Source organism: Heteronotia binoei, chromosome 12, assembly GCF_032191835.1.
Source record: "Heteronotia binoei isolate CCM8104 ecotype False Entrance Well chromosome 12, APGP_CSIRO_Hbin_v1, whole genome shotgun sequence".
Classification (NCBI taxonomy): domain Eukaryota; kingdom Metazoa; phylum Chordata; class Lepidosauria; order Squamata; family Gekkonidae; genus Heteronotia; species Heteronotia binoei.
This window is the reverse complement of record NC_083234.1, coordinates 72,096,050-72,116,049: the sequence shown is the minus strand read 5'-3', so window position 1 is coordinate 72,116,049 and position 20,000 is coordinate 72,096,050. Positions and strand designations below refer to the sequence as shown.

Below are 20,000 nucleotides of genomic sequence, written 5' to 3'. Positions count from 1 at the left end.
CGTCTGTCTGTCATCTATCTATCTATCTATCTATCTATCTATCTATCTATCTATCTATCTATCTGTCTGTCTGTCTGTCTGTCTGTCATCTGTCTGTCATCTATCTGTTTGTCTGTCTGTCATCTATCTATCTATCTATCTATCTATCTGTCTGTCTGTCTGTCTGTCTGTCCGTCTGTCTGTCTGTCTGTCATCCATCTATCCATCCATCCATCCATCCATCCATCATCTATCTATCTATCTATCTATCTATCTATCTATCTATCTATCTATCTATCTATCTATCTATCTATCTATCTATCTATGATATCTGCACGGATATCATCTTTCTGTCCGTCCGTCCATCCATCCATGAAATAAAAGCGTTAAAATATCTCCGGAAGGTGGTTGAATAGCTGTTTTTGGACACCTTTCCCATGAAGAAGGGAGGGGGGCTTTTAGTTGGAGGGGGGATCGCCTGCAGTTGGCAGAGATCTAGAAAACGCTGAAAGGCCTGACGAGAGAACACTGTGGTGCCCTCCTAAGTTGAAGGGTCTTGGATTCAGGAAATAAAATAAAAATGAAGGCGCTGATTCACGCAGGAGCAATTCGCCTATAGTTGCCTGAAGCAGTGTGCATGCGCAGGAAAGCTCACACCCAGAATTAAACTTGTGCTGGTCTCAGAGGTGCCCCCGGACTCCAACTTTGTTCTGCTGCTTCAGACCAACCCGGCGAGTGGGCGACCCACCTGAGTGGATGTTAGCCACAATGTCTCTGATGGAGCTTCCACCTTTAGAGGCAGTGGACCTGTGAACGCCACACTTTGGGATCCACCCACGGGGGCGGCAGCTGCCGAGTGACATCAGCAGGCCACTGATATCCGAGGAAGCGAGCGAGGAGCTCCACAAAAGCGCCTGCCCCTGCCGCAAATGGTGTTAGGGGGCGTTCACACGGCAATCAAGAATGTGCTTTGGAACTGGTACCAATTTCGCATTAGACCTTCAATCCTGGTTTAACTCTGTCCCCAAACTGACATTCTACACTAGAATAATAGAATCAAAGAAACCAACTCTATGAGTCTCTGATTTTAGTGCAGAATGTCAGCTTGCGGACGGGGCTAAACCAGGATTAAAGGTCTTGTGTGAAACTGATCCGGATTTTTGCTATTCTTACACAGTAAAAATCCAGTTGCAAAACACATTTATTTCGCACTAGTCTTTTAATCCTGTTTTAGCCCTGACCCCAAGCTGACATTCTACACTAAAACCATAGATAGACTCATAGAGTCATACAGTTGATTTCTCTGATTCTCTTATTCTAGCATAGAATGTCAGTTTGGGGACAGAGTTAAACCAGGATCCATGGAATCATAGAATCATAGAGTTGGAAGGGACCTCCAGGGTCATCTAGTCCAACCCCCCTGCACAATGCAGGAAACTCACAAATACCTCCCCCTAAGTTCGCAGGAAAAGCTCCGTGGCGCAGAGTGGTAAAGCTGCAGTACTGCAGTACTGTGGTCTGAACTCTCTGCTCACGACCTGAGTTCGATCCCAGCGGAAGCTGGGTTCAAGTCGCCGGCTGCAGGTTGTCTCAGCCTTCCATCCTTCCGAGGTCGGTCAAATGAATCCCCAGCTTGCTGGGGGGGAAGTGTAGATGACTGGGGAAGGCAGTGGCAAACCACCACCCCAGAAACGACTGGTGCTTGCACAGGGGACTACCTTTACCTTTAAGTTCACAGGATCCTCGTTGCTGTCCGATGGCCATCTAGCCTCTGTTTAAAAACCTCCAAGGAAGGAGAGCTCACCACCTCCCGAGGAAGCCTAAAGCTCTAGTGCTAAATTGGTCATTATTTAGTGGGGTGTGAACCCGCCCTTAGTCTTTAAGACGCTCTTGGGACTCTCTCTTTTCTACTGTGGGAAACGGAAGCTGGTCTAGAATCCTGGAGGCAGAGAGGGAAAGAAAGGCGCCCTCTTTCTGCTCTGGCCTCGTTTGAGGGGCCTCGCCTCGCCACGTGGCATCCAGGTGTGGATTCTCCTACAGGATTCAAAGGATGAGAGCAGGTCAGGCAGAGGCGGGGGAGGACGTTGTGGGGAAGAGGCAGGCACTCCGCGCCTTCTGGACTTTGGGGCTTTCTTCTTCTCTTAAAAAGGACAGTTTTTTAAATTACAAATCGGTGGCTTCGGGAGGTCCGGCCCAGTGTTCCCTCTAAGCTGAGTCAGTGTAAGCTACTCCCAGTCTTTTAGCCTCCGGTGCACACATTTTTGTCTCAGTTTAGGAAGGATGGCCCCAGAGCACAAGAATTTATGCAGACAGCCAGTTGGTGTAGTGGTTAAGTGCGCGGATTCTTCTCTGGGAGAAACGGGTTTGATTGCCCACGCCTCCATTTGCACCTGCTTGAATGGCCTTGGGTCAGCCATCGCTCTCGCAGAGTTGTCCTTGAAAGGGCAGCTGCTGTGAGAACTCTCTCAGCCCCACCCACCTCCCAGAGTGTCTGTTGTGGGGGAGGAAGATAAAGGAGATTGGGAGCCGCTTGGAGACTCTGAGATTGAGTATAGCGGGATATAAATTCAGTATCCGATATCCAATCCAGTAGCTCACAACTTCCATGATGCCACCAAGTAGCTCACCAAGTAGAATTTGTGCTGGCAAGACTCCACGGTTGACATTTTGGGAGGGAGGCCCTTTCCAGCAAAGCCGTGCGCTGGGAGCCGCCGACCCTGAGCGGGTCCCAAAGGAGGCCTGCCGCGTCCCCAGCTGCAATTATAGACGCTCAAACCCGCAGAGGTCCCGGTGGATTGAGAAGCCCTCGCTTAGAAGGTCCACGGGGGGGCTGCTCTCTCAGCCAGCCTGCGCAGGATCCCCACCCTCTGTGGAAACCGAGGAAAGCGCCGCGAGAACCAAGTGCAGGCGGCGTCGGAGAGGCGCGAGCCCAGCCCACCTCGCTCCACAAGCCCGGAGAGCGCCAGGAGCCTTGCTTAGGCCGCGAGCCTTTCTGCTTTGGGCGGTCGGGACGACCACGAAGCTGCCACGCGGAGTTACTCGCCTAAAGACACCCTTTAGAACGGGATGGATCCGGAAAGAACCCACCTCCTGCCCGCCCCCCCCCCCCCGCCCCGCGCAAATACAGAAAAGCGATGCTGGAAAAAAAACCTGAAATTCTGACATTTATTCAGGCTGAATTCCACGTGCTGCGGTAAGATGCCTAAAAGGAAACAAGAACAAGAAACAAGAGGGTTTCTTGCTTCCTATCAAGGAAGGAAGGAAGGAAGGAAGGAAAGGAAGGGGAAAGGAAAGGAAGGGGGAAGGAAAGGAAGGAAGGAAGGAAGGAAGGAAGGAAGGAAGGAAGGAAGGAAGGAAGGAAGGAAGGAAGGAAGGGAGGAAGAGAGGAAGAGAGAAAGAGAAAAAGAAAGAAAGAAAAGAAATCTGCACGCGTGCCAAGCGCTGCCCAAACGCGCACCGATTGATTCCCACGTTCTGTTGCGCTGATCCTCAGGGTGCGGCCACCGGGCCATGGACACGAAAGCTCCTTCGGAACCGGGTCTCTGGATCGCCCTACCCGAAGCAGCCGCCCGCCTTCCCGCCATGGCGGTGCCGTTTGCCGCCGAAGCGCTTGAAGACCTCTTTTGCCGAGTAAATTATTAATCGTAATAATAATTGTGTAATTACTGTAACGGCGCTTAATTATTGATGCCCCAAGCAGTCATGGGCATGCATTATTCATGGGCCAGTGTGTTCGGCGCTGTTGGGTGTGGAGCTCCGGGGGAACCCCTCCCGCCCCCCCTTTCCCTCCCGCCACCCCCTTCTCTCCCCCCCGCCCCCTTCCCCCCCCCCCCGCCCAAACGGAACAGCTCCTTTCCTGCAAGAGAACTTGGAAGATTCCGAGTTGCAGGGGAACTGCGGGGCAATCTGCGCAAAGAGGCGCTGCTGGCGGGCTCCGGGTGATGCCAGGCGAGCGGGGAGAAAGGCCTCCATGCTGCTGCCTAGAGTTCATTGCAAGCAACAGAACGAAGTTGGAGACCAGTAGCACCTTTAAGACCAAGCACATTTAGAACAAAGCAGGAGTCAAGTGGCACCTTTAAGACCAACCAAGTTGTATCGAGAACGTAAGCTTTCGCGGGCTAAAAGCGCACTTCATCAGACAATGAAATGGGGTACAGTAAGCAGTGCTACACATAGCTTGTGGGTAGGCCTCGTTTTGGGCAGGAGCTCACAGGAGCGGAACTCCGGAACCTCTGCATTGTATTGTGCTCTTTCTTTCTTATCCCCCCCCCCACACACACACAAAAAGACTTGCTCCTGGGCTCCAGTGTTCAACCCCTCCCCCGCGAGAATTTTGCTGAACTCTTCAGATTTGACAAACTTGCTAATATGCCCCCCCCCGCAAATTTATTTATTTACCTTAAATTTGTATGCCGCCCACTCCACACACCGACTCTGGAGGGCAAAGAAATGGGAAAAGAACCCAAACCTATCAAGCAGACAGAAGGAAATCTTCATCCTGCCACTGTGGCCACATAGGAGAAAGTAATTTTAAAAGTACGATGGGAGCAAGGTTTGATGAAGACAGTTGTAATCCATGAAGCCTTTTAAGGTAGATGCTGAGCTGATACAATTCAGTACACCTTCCGGGGATGTCGGGGGTACCTGGCACATGCAAATGAGTTGTGCTCATGAGCTCTGGCACCTTTTTTCTCTACGGAACGACCCTGTTTGTGGGCAACTGCACTCCGTTGCGTTATTGGATGAAGTGTGCTTTTAGCGCAGGAAAGCGGATGTTCTCAATAAAACCCCATTGGTCTTAAAAATGCGGCTGGACTCCAACTTCGTTCCAGCGCTTCAGACCAACACGGCTGCCCACCTGGATCTACCGTTACAAAATAAAGGATCCGAAGAAAGGTGAGGGTGTGCAGAATCAAGCTTTGCTGGGCTTAAAGGTGCCGCTGGACTCAGGGCCGACCCTGCCACTAGGTGATCGCCTAGGGCGCCAGCCTTCTGGGGCTGCCAAATTGAGTGACCGCCCTGTGACTCAGCGGCACTAACCGGTGACACTAACCACTGCAGGGAAGGGTGCCAGAAGTTAGTCTTGCCTAGGGTGCCAGGCAGTCTGGGGCCAGCCTGGGCTCCAGCTTTGTTCAGACCAAGGACATGGCTACCCACCTGGATCCTATTTAATTTCTGTACCCTCCCCCCCCCCCCTCAAGGCGTCTTCTGCTATGCTTCTGTTTCCTTCTGGCGGCCCCAGCCTTCTAATATTGTTGGGTTTCTGATGCAATTTCACTTCCTGTTGTCATGAGTTAATTAAGTGTTTGTATATTCATGCTGATGTTTAGCCAGCGAGTAGGTAGAGCCAATGAGAGTGTTTGCACGTACTTCCCGCCAAGGCTAGGTGTCAGTATGCATAGTGACAATTGAGGGAGAGCCCTAATAGGCTAATCCATATATTTGGGTGGTGGTCAGAGGGAAACCATTTGGTCAGCTTTATTGCCCTTTGTGTTAAGCCCTTCGATCTCCATGCAGTTGAAGTGAGGACTCCAGAGAGTCGAGATGTAGCCTAGAAGCTAGATAGGGTATTGAATCCTTCTTTGTTTTCTAGAAATCCCCGTCATTGCTTTTCCTCAGTAAACTACTTTGTATCTTAAGCTAAACCGTGTGCCTCGCTGTTATTCGTGGTTCTCTCCACGTTACTTTGCTAATCGTATATCTAAACCCCAACAAATATCCAGGTGGCAGCAGTGTTGGAGACTGCAGCAGAACAAAGTTTGAGCGCTTTGACCTCTAATAACGGTTGGTGACGTCTGTTTCAGTGTACCCGAGGAAGCAAGTACCCGAAGGCTCAACCTCAGATTAAAACGTTGGTCTTAATGGTGTCCCTGGACTCAGGCTTTGTTCTAATGCATTTAGGTTATCGAATGTCCCATTTGGTTGATTGTACCTGCTCGCTATGTGTAATCCGCCTTGAACCCCTGTAAGAAAGATGGACTACAAATAACGTTAATAAATAAAGCTTGAATCCAGGGGCACCTTTAAGACCGACAATGTTTTATTCCAGGTATGTTTTAGTGTAAACGCCCACTTCTTCAGATGCGTTGAAACGGAAGTCACCAACCATTACATACAACAGGGACAGGAAAGTCAGAGTCCAGTAGCATCATTAAGACCAACAAAGTTTTATTACAGGTATAAACTTTTGGGTACATTGTGTTTATACCCGGAATAGAACTTGGTTGGTCTTAAAGGTGCCATTGAACAGTAACCTTTTTTCCTGCTGCCCCCTAAATCTATATAGGGTTTACCTATATGTAATGGTTGGTGACTTCTGGCTCGATGTATCTGAAGAAGTGTGCCTGTACACGAAAGTTTAAATTAAACCTTGTTGGTAGCTAGAGGGCTACCCTCTATCTGTATGTAATGGCTGTTGACTTCTGTCTCAGTGTATCTGACGAAGTATGCAGGCACACAAAAGCTCATACCTTGAATCAAACTTGGTTGGTCATGAAGGTTCTACTAGACTCAAAGGTAGAGCCAGTTTGGTGTAGTGGTTAAGTGCAGGAACTCTTATCTGGGAGAACTGGGTTCGATTCCCCACTGGTCCACTTGCAGCTGCTGGAATGGCCTTGGGTCAGCCATAGCTCTTGTAGGAGTTGTCCTTGAAAGGGCAGCTTCTGGGAGACCTCTCTCATCCCCACCCAGCTCACAGGGTGTCCGTTGTGGGGGAGGAAGATAAAGGAGATTGTGAGCCACTCTGAGATTCGGAGTGGAGGGCCAGATATAAATCCAATATCTTCTTCTTCTTCTTCTTCTTCTTCTTCTTCTTCTTCTTCTTCTTCTTCTTCTTCTTCTTCTTCTTCTTCTTCTTCTTCTTCTTCTTCTTCTTCTTCTTCTTCTTCTTCTTCTTCTTCTTCTTCTTCTTCTTCTTCTTCTTCTTCTTCTTCTTCTTCTTCTTCTTCTTCTTCTTCTTCTTCTTCTTCCCAACGCGACTGCCCCACCTGAGTTAATAAACAGATCAAATAAAAGACGGCATGTGTTGGCCGCTGGGCGTCTAGGCTGGGCATCCTTCTGAGTCCTCTTGGTCCTTGATGCTTCGAGTTGTCTGTTTTCACCCTGGGCTCCTGCCTGGAAGAGCTGGGAAAGGAGATGTGGAGGAAAGCCAGGCCAGCACTATGGGTGGTTGTAAGCAACCCATAGTTGAGATTCTGAAGGGGAGAGAGCTTTGGGGGGACTTGGGGGGGGGGAGAGTGAAAACAGGCCCTGGGTTGAGACGGTGTCCCAGGTCAGCCAGTTCAGACGGTCAGTTGCCAACCAGGTTTGTGTGACCTGCTGGATCTTGACAGCGTTCCAAACGAAGGCTTTTATTAAGGGGAAATCAGTTGTAGCCCCTTTGAGAACTTGGGGGCCAGGCCGTTGGAAATGAACCAGGAATGAAATCCAAACAGGCTGGACTCGTTTTGGATGAGATCGTGCAGAGACTCGCTAACTTGGAAGAAAAGTTCCGTAGAAGTTGTGGGCTTTCCCGGTTTGGTGCAGTGGTGAAGTGTGCCGATTCTTATCCGGGAGAACCGGTTTTGATTCCCCACTCCTCCACTTGCACCTGCTGGAATGGCCTTGGGTCAGCCATAGCTCTCGTAGGCGTTGTCCTTGAAAGGGCAGCTGCTGTGAGAGCTCTCTCAGCCCCTCCTACCTCACAGGGTGTCTGTTGGGGGCGGGGGGAGGTAAAGGAGATTGTGACCGCTCTGAGACTCTGAGATTCAGAGTATAGGGCGGGATATAAATCCAATTTCTTCTTCTTCTTCTTCTTCTTTTTCTTTCCTTCCCAGTGAACGCGCATAAGCTGTGCGTATGGAAATTCCGGTCACTGTATGGGCCCAGCTTCGGCTTTGGACAGGGGAAGGGAATCTCCAAAGAGCCAGGACTTCTTTGCCTGAAGGGGAGCTTTTTCGCAATCCCAATATGTGTGGGGGGGGAGGGAGGGGGGCGAACCAGGAGGAGATTTCACTTCGGAAGGCCTGGCCGAAGCCTACCCTTGGAGGCTCGCCCAATTCCGAGCCTGTGAGCCCCCAGCGGGAGAAGCCGCCTGTATTTCAGGGGGATTCTGCGGCCAGTAAAGCCCTGGCCCCGATCCACCATTTTGGAATAGTGTTGGAATACAAGTCATTTACATTCCAGCCATGATAGAGTTAAATGTTTGTTCACCTGAAAGAGGAAGTGATAGATGGCAGCCTAAGCCCCATTACGTACTGACTCTTCTAAGCCCGGGAAACATGTAAACATTGCATTGGTCAGACAGCACGTTCGGTGTGACGAGCTTTGCTCTTGTATGCAAGCTGAATAGCCTCTCTTCCTGTCCCAAATGCTTTCTGGGAACAAGGACTGGAAGACAAAGGGGTCGTAAAACCCGTAGCCGTGTAGACATCAGACGTAGTTAGCCAAGCTGGTAAGCTCAGTTGTATTTCTTGTCTATCCCAAGTACCTTTTCCTGATGTTTTCCTAGTCAACTTTATTTCTTTTGCTAAGCTCAAGCCTCGTCTCCAATTATTGCCACTCCACACCTCTGAATCGAATCGTATTTCCCAACAAATAGGCAAGGCGCTTTTCCACATCTTCCTGAGCGCCCCCCCCCCCCACAAACCTCTCTGGAGGGTAAACCCATTTTGGCACCTCTAACTGGTCCGGAGCCACCGGCTTGAGGTCACCGAGTGAGTTGGGAAATGCAGCCTGCGACTCTTAAGTGGTTCAGCCCTTCCAGATGGAGCTCCGGACACCTCAGCTCCATGTCTGGGGTGGTGGTTAGACTGTCTCACAGCCACAGACTGTATCCCGAGGGACCCAGGTGTGAATCCTTCTGCCAGACAGGCAAGCTTTGGGGGCAGCTTTGGGGAGGGACGGTGGCTCAGCGGTAGAGCATCTGCTTAGTAAGCAGAAGGTCCCCAGGTTCAACCCCCAGCATCTCCAACTAAAAAGGGTCCAGGCAAGGAGGCGTGAAAGACCTCAGCTTGAGACCCTGGAGAGCCGCTGCCAGTCTGAGTAGACAATACTGACTTTGATGGACCAAAGAGGGTCTGCTTCAGTAGAAGGCAGCTTCATATGTTTACTCTTCAAATATATGTTCTAGGGCCCGTTCTCTCCCACTCAGCTTAGCCTGCCTCGCAGGGCTGTTGTTAGGAGGGCAGGAGAACTGCAGGAGAAGGCGGTTTTGCGTCCACGTTGGGGAGAAAAAAGGGGTATATATACCTAGACCATAAAATAAAATCAAAAGTGTCATGATCGGCGACTGGGGGGGGGGGGCGCTGTACCACATAAGTGGGGCGCCCCTGTTGGACCCCGCTGGGAAGTCACACGCCCGGGGATGAAATCCTCCTCCCAGAATGAAATTTTGACCAGCTCTGGATAGGGATGAGAACGGGGGGGGGGATACTTTGCACATGTTCAGAGGCCATCTTGGCCCACATTTGCACGCTCCTGAGGAGTCCAGGAGCTGTGGAAATGTCTGGAGGGTTGGCTGTTGGCTTCTAGGGTTCCTCACCCCTCCTTAACCCGAGCGACCGAAGCCTGGGGAGTTTAGGCGCTGCGAACGGCTTGTACAGCAGAAGGCTGATGGTTCGAGTCTCCTCTCAGCCGACCAATCCTGCCGACCAATCCCACAGGGCCTGAAGAATTTTGATTTCTGGAAGTGCCATCTCAACGCTCGCTTAGGTTGCATTATTTCTTCTTCTTCTTCTTCTTCTTCTTCTTCTTCTTCTTCTTCTTCTTCTTCTTCTTCTTCTTCTTCTTCCCCCCTCCTCCACTTGCACCTGCTGGAATGGCCTTGGGTCAGCCAGAGCTGTCCTTGAAAGGGCAGCTGCTGTGAGAGCCCTCTCAGCCCCACCCACCTCACAGGGTGTCTGTTGTGGGGGGAGACGATACAGGAGATTGTGAGCCGCTCTGAGACTCTGATTCAGAGAGAAGGGCGGGGTATCAATCTGCAATCCTCTTCCTCCTCCTCCCAGGCAGAAATCCAGTTTTTCCTGGCCTGGTCTTTATCCATCTGCTGCAGTTCTGTGCCTGGCTGGTGGCTTATTTGAAAACATGGCCGCGTTGTTTAAAAAACCGTTCTCTTATTGCATTGCATTTCTGTTTTATGCGTTTGGAGCCGCCCCCAGCGGGTCTCCTGGAGAGGAGGCACACCACCTTTTCGAAACAAACAGGTAAACGGGGCAAGAGTCCTTTGGATGGCCCTTCTCGGGTTTTATGTTTGCTGGAGATTGCGTGTGTGTGCGTGTGTGCGTGTGTGCGTGTCTAGGGGGAGGGGCCACGTGGTACAGGAGGAAAGGGGCGGGGGGGGGTGTCTGTGCGGATCTGTTGGGCCCCGCAAAAATCCCGCAGCATCCGTCGTCCGTTTGACAGATTTCCAAAACCTGCATGCAGCCTGGCAAAGGGTCTGGGTTTTGCCCCTGCAAGCGCCACAACCGAATTTGCGTAACTGGGGGCGGTGCGGGTTGAACCAAGGCGCCCTTTATTTCCAGCATGTCTGAACTGACCGGCTGGGGTGAGAAACAGGGAGACTGCAGAGTGCTAGAACGCAGTGTTCGTTTTTCTTTTACCCCAAGTACCTTTTCCTAATGCTTTATAATAAACTTTATTCCTTTTTGATAAGCTTAAGCCTCGTCTCCAATTATTGCCATCTCCACACTTTTGAATTTCACACGTATTTCCCAACGCAGCGACAGGTCGAATGAAGAAGAAGAAGATATTGGATTTCTATCCCGCCCTCCACTCCGAAGAGTCTCAGAGCGGCTCACAATCTCCTTTCCCTTCCTCCCCCACAACAAACACCCTGTGAGGTAGATGAAGATATTGGATTTCTATCCCGCCCTCCACTCCGAAGAGTCTCAGAGCGGCTCACCATCTCCTATGCCTTCCTCCCCCACAACAGACACCCCGTGAGGTGGGTGGGGCTGAGAGGGCTCTCCCAGCAGCTGCCCTTTCAAGGACAACCTCTGCCGGAGCTATGGCTGACCCAAGGGGAGGTATGAAGGGGAGGTTTCTTTCCCGTTGTTGACGACACTGCCCCGGCTCCAGCTGAAGGGAAACTGAGGCATCCCCTCCCCCTGTGCCTAGACTCACCTCCCCGCCCCCCACACGTTTTTGTCATTGGGATTCGCGGTTGCGATTGGTGCGGGCCGCTTCGCTTTCGGTGCGCATCCAGACAGGCCTTTGACACGCGCAGATCGGGCCAAGCCAGACGCAAACCGGGTTCGGGACCGGTATTTTAGTCACGCGCCATTGCGAGGAAGGGATTTGCATCGGTGTCAAAGTGAAGGGAAACCAAATAATCAACGTGGATCTCTTTTCCCGGCTTTGGAGTTCGGCTAGAACGGAACCTGGGAAGTTTGACCATTTCAACAGAGGAAAGGGTGCAAAACCTCCGCGAGAATGCCTGGAAATTCCCAGGAAATGATGTTTAACGTCATGAAGTCCGTCCACACGTTCAGTTGCGGGTCATCAGATGGACAGATCTTCGATGCACCTCTGTGCGTGGAATACAGAAAAGATACGAAGACTGCGATCACGCACGCTATAAATCATGCCCTCTCGACCCACTTTCAGTGCATTTCCCAACTGGGTTTGACTGTGTGAACTGGCAAAATCTAGATGGAAAGTGCATCGAAAGGGCGTGATTTAGTGTATGTGACCACAGCCTAAGAATACAGAGTAGGCGCCTATATCTGTTTGCAGGATCGGGACCCTGGGCCCCGTCCCCGAGCAGGTTGCGGCGGAGTTTGGGTCAAGAGAGGGAGGGGGGCGCGTGGGGAGGGGGCGGCAGCAGCGCCAAAGTTGGAATGTTTGTTGTTTACAGGATCGGGGCGGCGGGGTCCTGAGCAACTGGGGTCAGTTGGGGGGGGGAGGGATTCAGATTCGCCCCCTCTTTGCCTTTCCAAGCTCCGCAGCCGCCCAGCCCGACGCCCTAAACCAGTATGACCTTAATCCATTTCCCTCAAAGCCCAACTCCGGCCCAAAGGAAGGCTCAGAAACGTGGGGACTCAGCCCCAAGGGGTGTTGGCGGGCCCAACGGAAAGAGCGGCTCAGACATTCTTATTCAGACGCACACCTGAATCATGCGAAGTGTCACAGACCCGTGTATCCTAGGGGAACACCCCCTCAAGCAGAGGGGGCTGGCCCTTGGAACCTGAGCACGGTACACCCCAGCCTGCGAAACGGCGTTTGCCTCAGCATAACGTGTGAACGTGTGAAAAGGACCCTTTTGCCTTCCCCGGCACTGCAAGGATCTAACATCTGCCCCTCCCGCTAACTCATTTTTAAAGGAGAACATTTTTATTAAAAAAAAAACCCAACTTGGGTCAGCTATCACGGAGACCTTACTTCTCTGGCCAAATGGTCCCCCCCTGAACGTCCACACAGGGCTTCTGGAGCGCTCGTCCCCGTTTTATGCATCCAACCATTTGTACTCCGCCTTTGCTCGTGCTTCCAGGCGGCTTACAACGACAGTTTCAAAGGTTTCCAGTTTAAAGTCAACCGCGAACGAAACCTTCTCACTCAATCCGGCGGAGAGCTCTGACGAAGCTTGCAGAGAGCAGGATGGAAGCGGGGGTGGGGGTGGCTTCTACGCACCAGGCTGCTTTCCAAATTTCCATCCCCACCCCTCCTCTTGCCTGCCTCTGACATTCCCTTCCCCTCCTTCGCCATCATTTTTCTGCCCAGGTCACCACCCCCGTTTTCACCAACACTGAAGTCGATTCGAATTCGGCACCTGACCGGCAAGAGCCCAGAGGCGGGCGAGATCCCCCGGAACCGTGGCAGCGTCCTGCCGGGTAACTAATCCGCCATAAGCCTGGACGCTCCCCCTCCCCGCCAACGCTCCCCCTACGCTGCAGAGTCTTGGGAGCAACAATTCTACTTGGGGAGCTGCTGGCATGAAAGTGGGGAGCTCCTGCGTCCATGAGTGTGCTCTGGGGCCCTCCTTCCTGAGCTGAGACAAAAAGGTGTGAGCTGGAGGCTGAAAATCTGTGCGCCAGCTCACACCAACTCGGCTTCGAGGGGACCCTGCGTGAGACCAAGGTTCCCCCTAAGCTGCAGAGTCTTGTGAGCAAAAGTTCTACGTGGTGAGCTCCTGCATCAATGAGTGTGCGCTGCGGTCCTCCTTCCTGAGCTGAGACAAAGAGGTGTGAGCTGGAGGCTGAAAATCTGTGCGCCAGCTCACGCCCACGCGGCTTCGAGGGAACCTGCTTCCTTCCCCTCCCCACCCCCCGTGGCCCGGCGCTGCGGCTCTTCTTACCTGCGGTTCTGGTACCAGGTTTTCACCTGGGTGTCGGTGAGGTTGAGGGAGGCGGCCAGCTCCATGCGGTCTTGCACGCTCAGGTACTTCTGCCGCTCGAAGCTGCGCTCCAGCTGGGCCAGCTGGTGGTCCGTGAAGGCCGTGCGGGCCTTGCGGGGCTTCTTCAGCCGCACCGGCGGGCTCTCCCGGGAGCTGGAGATCTCGCGGTCCCCCTCTTCTTTCACTGCCCACGGAGAGAAAGAGAACAGCCGTCAGGTCAGCTGGGGGGGGGGGGGGGAGAGAAAGGCAAGCCCAGGACGCGGCCCGATCCATGGGGCACGTCTCCTGTCCAAGCACCAAGCGCGGTGAGCTGCAGATGCGCCGCAGACTCCGCTTAGCACTGCGCCAGAGAGGGTTTGGCCACGGAGCCTTTCTGAATGCACTTAAAGTATCTGCATGCCGCCTTTCCGCCCGCTCAGGCCCCGCGAGGCGGCGAACATAAAAGCAGGGAAACATCGCAACCACTAAAACACAAGCGCAATTATAACAAAATCCCAGTAAAACGTTGGATACTCTGTTAAATAATGTTTTTCTCTCAGAATACCCAACAGATAGTCTTAGAGAAAAAGACTATTTTAGTTTGTATGCCGCCTTGCCGCCGGCTCAGGCCCCACAAGGCGGCGAACATAAAAGCAGGGAAACATCGCAACCAATAAAATACAAGTGCAATTATAACAAAATCCCAGTTAACCCCAAGAAACGACACTAGAAGGAGGGTCAGGAACCGAGTCCAGTGGGGCCTACCCCACAGGCAGAACAACCCCAAGTATTTTTTACTCCCTCTGAAAACAACCAGACCACCAGACAGAACTCCTGGTCAGCACGTTTAGAAAGAGCTCAGAGCCAACTCTGAGCTGTCCTTAGACACCGACGAAGTCAAGCAAGACTCCCAGAGGTGGTGGGCAGTTTACTTCCGAGTAAAACGCTTAGGCTGGCGTAGTGGGAGAACAGCACCCTCCCCCCTCCTTCGATTCCATTGGAGTTACTCCCGAGGAAACCTACCGAGGTTGCCAAAATGAAAGCGACCCCGGGCCCCTGGAGGCTGCGCCAAACTTCACTGTCCCCGAGAAGAGGCCTGCATCAAGCGCTGCGACCGAGCTGGTTCTGGATCGTGGCCCCTGGATTGTAGCTGGATCTCCTCGGATGACACCCCCCTCCCCCGCCCCAGGCTGCAAAAGTGCGGAGATGCGGAGCGGCACTCCCGGCAGAAGCGAGCTTCCGACGGCGCCAAACGCTCCGGTGTCTTTTAAAAAGAAAGCGACATTCAATCGTCTGACACCTCCCCCCCCCCCCGGCCTTCAGCGACCAAGTCCCCTTGCAGTGAGGGGAGGGGGGACCCTTATTGCCCGCAGGGCGGCCAGTAAAAAAAAAATACAAGGGGGGGGGGGAGAGGCTGGAGAGCCAGCCAGGAGGTCAGGACAAGCGGCTCTCTTCCCAAGACGGTAGCCAGGATTTCATGTGGGGTGGGGCTCACTGCAGGATTTGTTGTTGGGAGGGGGCTGGGGGGGCACCCAGTTTGGCTGCCCAGGGCTCTGTAAGCCGCCTTGAGTTCCACAAGCTAAGCCCCCCTCGCCTGGACAGTCACAGCAGCTCTCCCCCCCTCCACAAACCCACTTTGCTCTGCGCGCTGGCTGAGGGAAGGAGAGAGCGAAGAAAGCAAAAAGACCGGCGGCGAGGCTACTATTTGTTCGGAGTGGCGGGGAGCAAACAAATAGATTGGGGGGCCTCAGATGGCGGGGCCATGCAGCTGGAAAGGGGGCTTGAAAGGGTGGGCCTGGCCCCTCCCCTGGGCCTCACCGTAGCTACGGGCCTGTCGGTTCCCGCAGTCGGAGGGAGTCCCTCCCAGGACCGCGTCGTCGCCTTTGGAGGCAGGCGCGCAGCCGACTTTCACCAGGGCTCCAATAACCTGCAAGAGAATTCGCCTCCAGCTCTGAATACGAGGCAGGCGAGGCCTCCCTTGGCTTTGCAAGAGACAATTTCGCGCGGGAGCTTGAAGCCTGGTTTAAGTCTGTCCCCAAACGGACATTCTGCACTAGAATCAGAGAATCCAACTCTATGACTCCGTGATTCTCTGATTTTAGCGTAGAATGTCACCTCGGGGACGGGGCTAAACTAGGACGAAAAGCCTCTCGCGCGGAACGGTCAGTCGCGGATCTGGCCACAGAGAGCAGAAGCTTCTGACACCCGTCGAGGCCTGGCCGCGAACGGGAAAAGCCTTTCCGAAGGGGACCTCGGAATAATCTATGGCGAATGGAAACCCCCCCCCCCCCCTTTCCCTTCTTCCAGAGGAGCCGGCCAAAGTCAAGCCCCTTTCCAGGCCCGCTGAATTCGACGGAGGCTCTGTGTGTGTGTGTGTGTGTGTGTCCGCGTGCGTGAGAAGCACGTGCTCCAAGATTTCCCAAGGAAAGGGGCGGGGGGGCTTTCAAGTGCATCCTATTCCCCGGATCGGGCCCGGCAAGTTCTAAAAGTAAACCTGAAAAGCGTTTTCTTAGGAAGTGTCGGGCAATAAGAAAAGCGACGTGGGGAGTTGTTCTTATAAAGTTCTTATAAATGAATAAATAAAAGGAAATTTTTAAAAATGGCGCGGGGGGGGGCGGAGAATGTGTATTTATTTTAAATAATATAAATATTACTTGTCTGGGGGAAAGATTGAATACAGGGGGGGGAGCAGTCCCTTTTCCCTTCGAGGAAACGCGGGGGGGGGCAGCGATTCGACGGCCTTTGATGGAGGCCGCTGTCCCGTGGAGTCTGGCGGGCCTTACTCCTGAGTAGACCGACTGCCAGCGAGCAGGGCTAAGCATATGATTTCATCCTTCGACTTCGTTCGAAACGGAACTTCCAAGGAAGAGGGGGGCATCTACAAATTAATTCATCCCCACCCACTCCGACCGGCTGCGTCCTGCTCTTGCGCCCCCGTGGGCCCCACGAATTCGGTTTCACTCCGGTGCCACTGTTTGGCCTCCCTCCGTGGGGCGCGGGGGCCGGTAGTTCGAAGGCCTGGCTTCCTTCTCGAGCCACTTAGGGCAAGATCTCCCCCCACCTCCCCCCTCCCGGCCTGGCTTTCGCCTTCCCCGTTTCCTCCGAGTCCCTCCTCGCTCCAGAGACCGAAGAAAGCGCACAGCAGGAGGCCACCGCGGGGGGCCCAAGCGGAGCGCTGGGAAAGGCTGCCGGGGACGGTTCGGCGGGGTTTACTCCCGAGTAAAGGCGCAGAGGCCTGCATGCGTCCCGGGAATGGGAGACCCTCGACCTGATGCCTTAGCGACTTCGTTCCTTTCCCCTTCTCCGCGGACGGCGCCCCTGGGAAGAGGCCGGTTTAGGTCCAGAGGCCAACCCAGGGGAGAGAGAGGATCCGCATTTGGGTTTCTTGTTCGGGGAGGGGGGTGGAAAGGGGGTGGGATTGTCAATAAAGGGGTGGGGAAGAACCGGTTGGGGAAGAACTTGCTGCGGCTTTATTTCCACCCTCGTGTTGCCCAAAGCTTTCCCAAAACGCCGGGAGAAGGAAAAGTGAAATCCCAGTCATACATTTTTCCTCATTAGTAAAGTAAACTACTTTGTATCTTAAGCTAAACCGTGTGCCTGGCTGTTATTCGTGGTTATCTCCACGTTGCTCTGCTAATAGTATGCATAAACCCCAACAAAAAGGCGGACTCGGCACTTCGAATTTGAAATGATCGCCTCCGCCTGGGGCCTGGAAGGCGGAGTGACGCCTCCACCCCTTTATCTCTACCACAGCGCTCCGAAGTAAAGCGGGGGACAGGGACAAGTCCGAGCGTAACCCGGCCAGCGTCGTGGAGATTCGAGCTCAGGTCCGGCCCATCTCGGTGGGACGCAGGCCCTGCGCCGCATGGCTGTAAAAGGAAGGGCCGAGGTCTTTTCCGCTCTCGGCTTCAGAGACGGCCAAAAGACAGTTTTCCTCGCACCCGGGAAGGCCCTCGATGTGCCAAAGGCAATGACAAAATTATCTGTAGCATCCAGCATTTTATGATCTTGTTTTGTTTTAGACCCGCGGGCCTGATTTCCCCCCCTAAGGCGGATTTTTTTTTTTTAAAAAAAGGTTTTACATTTCTTTTCCAGTGGACCCCCCCCCCATCCCTCCCAAAAAAGAGGCTGCCGTTATTCAGCTGTGATGTGACCCCTCCGATAGATTCGAAAGCTGCCCTCGAGACCCTTGAAAGCGCTGAGGCGGGGCACGAAAGTCAGGCTGCGGACCGGAGCGACTCGACGGTGGGGCCTCTGGGGAAAGGCGCAGGAGCGGCTCGCGCCCCCCACCCGCAACGACCCCTTGGGAGCCGGGCAGTGAAACCTGGTGTCAAACCGGTCCCACTCTGGGTCGAGTAAACGGAGGGGGGGGGGAGAAAGGCAGAGGGCAGCGGGACCCGCCGCCGCAGCTGCCTCCCCCCACCCAGCCTTTCTCGGGGCCCTTCAAGAGATGATGTCCCCAGCCCCCCCCCCTCCCCGCCCCCGCCCCGCTTTGGAGAAATCGGCCGCCTTCGGATTTGACAGAGGTTTATGGTAAAAGGCTTGATGGAGGCGCGTCGGAGCGACAAGCCCGGCCGGGCCGCGCGGATTCCTCTCTGCAGGAGGACAATAATCCTCTTAATTGAGCCACCAGGGAAGGGGCGGGGAGGGGGGGAGGGAGGGAGCCGCCGACCAGCGCTTAAGCCGGAGCTCCTCTGGACAGCAGCGTACAACACACTCCCCCCCACACACCATTATATAGGGCGGGGGCGCCTGTGATCTCTGCCGAGGGGCTGGGCCGGGGGGAGAAGCAAAAGGTGCCACGGAGGGTCCCGCTGCCCCCTCGCAGCAGCGGCTACCCTCGGGCTCCCCCCCCCCCATCATCCGTTTACACGACCAAGAGTGGGACCGGCTTGACCCCAGGTTTCAGGGGCCCGGCTCCCAAGGGGCCCGGCAAGGGTCGTTCGGGGTCGGGGGCGAGCCGCTCCTCAGGCACCGGGTGGTGGGATAAAGCAGAGAGGCGGCAGGGAAGCCGCTGAGCCGCAGCTTCCGGGGCCCTGCATCGCCGGGAAAGCCTCGACCTGCCCTAGGGAAGAAGAAGGGGAGAAAGACTGGCCGGCTGGGATTTGGGGAGGGGGGCAAGTTCCTCTGAGACAGAGCGGGAGAAAGCCCACGAAGGCGGCGAGAGAGGAAGAGAAGCCGCGGCGCCCAAGGCAGGAGAGCCAGAGCGGGAGAAAAGACGGGGGAACGAACTGGAGCCAGGGCTCAGGTGGGAAGGCGGAAGAAATCCTTCCGGGGGTCTCACGCATCTCCCCACACCCCCATCTGACCCGCCCGCAAAGACGCCCAGGAAGGAAGCAAGCGCCTTCCAGAGTTGACCGCAGGGACCATGGAGGGGAAGGAAGGAAGGAAGGAAGGAAGGAAGGAAGGAAGGAAGGAAGGAAGGAAGGAAGGAAGGAAGGAAGGAAGGAAGGAAGGAAGGGAGGGAGGGAGGGAGGGAGGGAGGGAGGGGAAGAGAGGGAGGGAGAAAGGGAAGGGAGGGAGGGAGGAAGGAAGGAAGAAGGGAGGAAAGGAAGGAGGGAGGGGAGAGAGGAAAAGGAAGGGAGGGAGGGAGGGAGGGAGGGAGGAAGGAAGGAAGGAAGGGAGGGAGGGAGGGAAAGAGAGGGAGGGAGAAAGGGAAGGGAGGGAGGGAGGAAGGAAGGAAGAAGGGAGGAAAGGAAGGAGGGAGGGGAGAGAGGAAAAGGAAGGGAGGGAGGGAGGGAGGGAGGAAGGAAGGAAGGAAGGAAGGAAGGAAGGAAGGAAGGGAGGGAGGGAGGGAGGAGGGAGGGAGGGAAAGAGAGGGAGGGAAGAAAGGGAAGGGAAGGGAGAGAGGGAGGAAGGAAGGAAGGAAGGAAGGAAGGAGGGAAGGAAGGAAGGATGGTAGGTAGGAAGGAAGGAAGGAAGGAAGGAAGGAGGAAGGAAGGAAGGAGGGAGGGAAGGGAGGGAAGGAGGGAAGGAAGGAAGGAGGAAAGGAGGAAAGGAAAGAAGGAAGGAAGGTTGACGACAGAGGACTTGACACCCAAGTCCCGAAGCCTCTTCGGAGGCTCAGCGGGTGTGCTCACAGGCAGCCGGACACGGGAAACGAAGACCGGCTACAATCCCTGCTCTCTTGCGGCGCTCCAGGGTTTTGGCAGTGCGCTTTGGCACTTCTCTTCTCAGAGGCTTTCCTGAGACCAACTCTCGTTTTTTGCATGCCCTGCTCCGCCGCCTGGCCCCCGGGAGTTCCCTGGGCCGGCTCCCCCCTCTCGCCGCCAGTCTACTCGGGCCCCAGAAAGCCTTTGAGGGTCTGTGTGGAGGGCTGAGGCCGGCGGCTCGGGGAGCGCCTCTTTTTCGCGGCAGATCCGCAGCCAGCGGATCCGGATCGGGGCCTATCGGTTTCCATCCCGCCAAGTTTCTTTCGTGTCTTCCTCTTGGGCGCCGGGTTTGGAGGGGGCGCGAGCATTCTTAAACCGATCCCGAGACAGGGTTCTTCGAAAGCGATTCTCTTCCCGAGCTCCGGACCTGGGTCTCCTCGAGTGAAAAGCAAGTGTGGTTTTTTCCCACCGGCAGCCTGCCCAGGGGGGTGCTCGGGGGTTGGGGGAAACCCACCGACCCTTTCGAAGAACAATCCGGGCTTGCTGGAAACCAGCCACCCAAAGGCTGAGAATAACACGGAATGCAGAAAAGCTCCTCCTTATGTCAAAAGAATTGATTCTCTTCCCCCCAAAAGGGGTGT

The 20,000-nt window shown here is 54.4% G+C and overlaps 1 protein-coding gene across 1 annotated transcript in view; it reads right to left on the bottom strand.

Moving 5' to 3' along the window:
• The window catches only part of BARHL1 (BarH like homeobox 1), a 30,589-nt gene that overhangs the window by 5,859 nt on the left and 4,730 nt on the right, over positions 1–20,000 (bottom strand). Inside the window, exons 2-4 of the mRNA XM_060250638.1 lie at positions 18,139–18,332; positions 15,086–15,249; positions 13,250–13,472 (exon numbers count right to left, since the gene is read on the bottom strand). Coding sequence (XP_060106621.1) covers positions 13,250–13,472; positions 15,086–15,249; positions 18,139–18,332 — 581 coding nt within the window. The remainder of the gene's footprint in view (positions 1–13,249; positions 13,473–15,085; positions 15,250–18,138; positions 18,333–20,000) is intronic.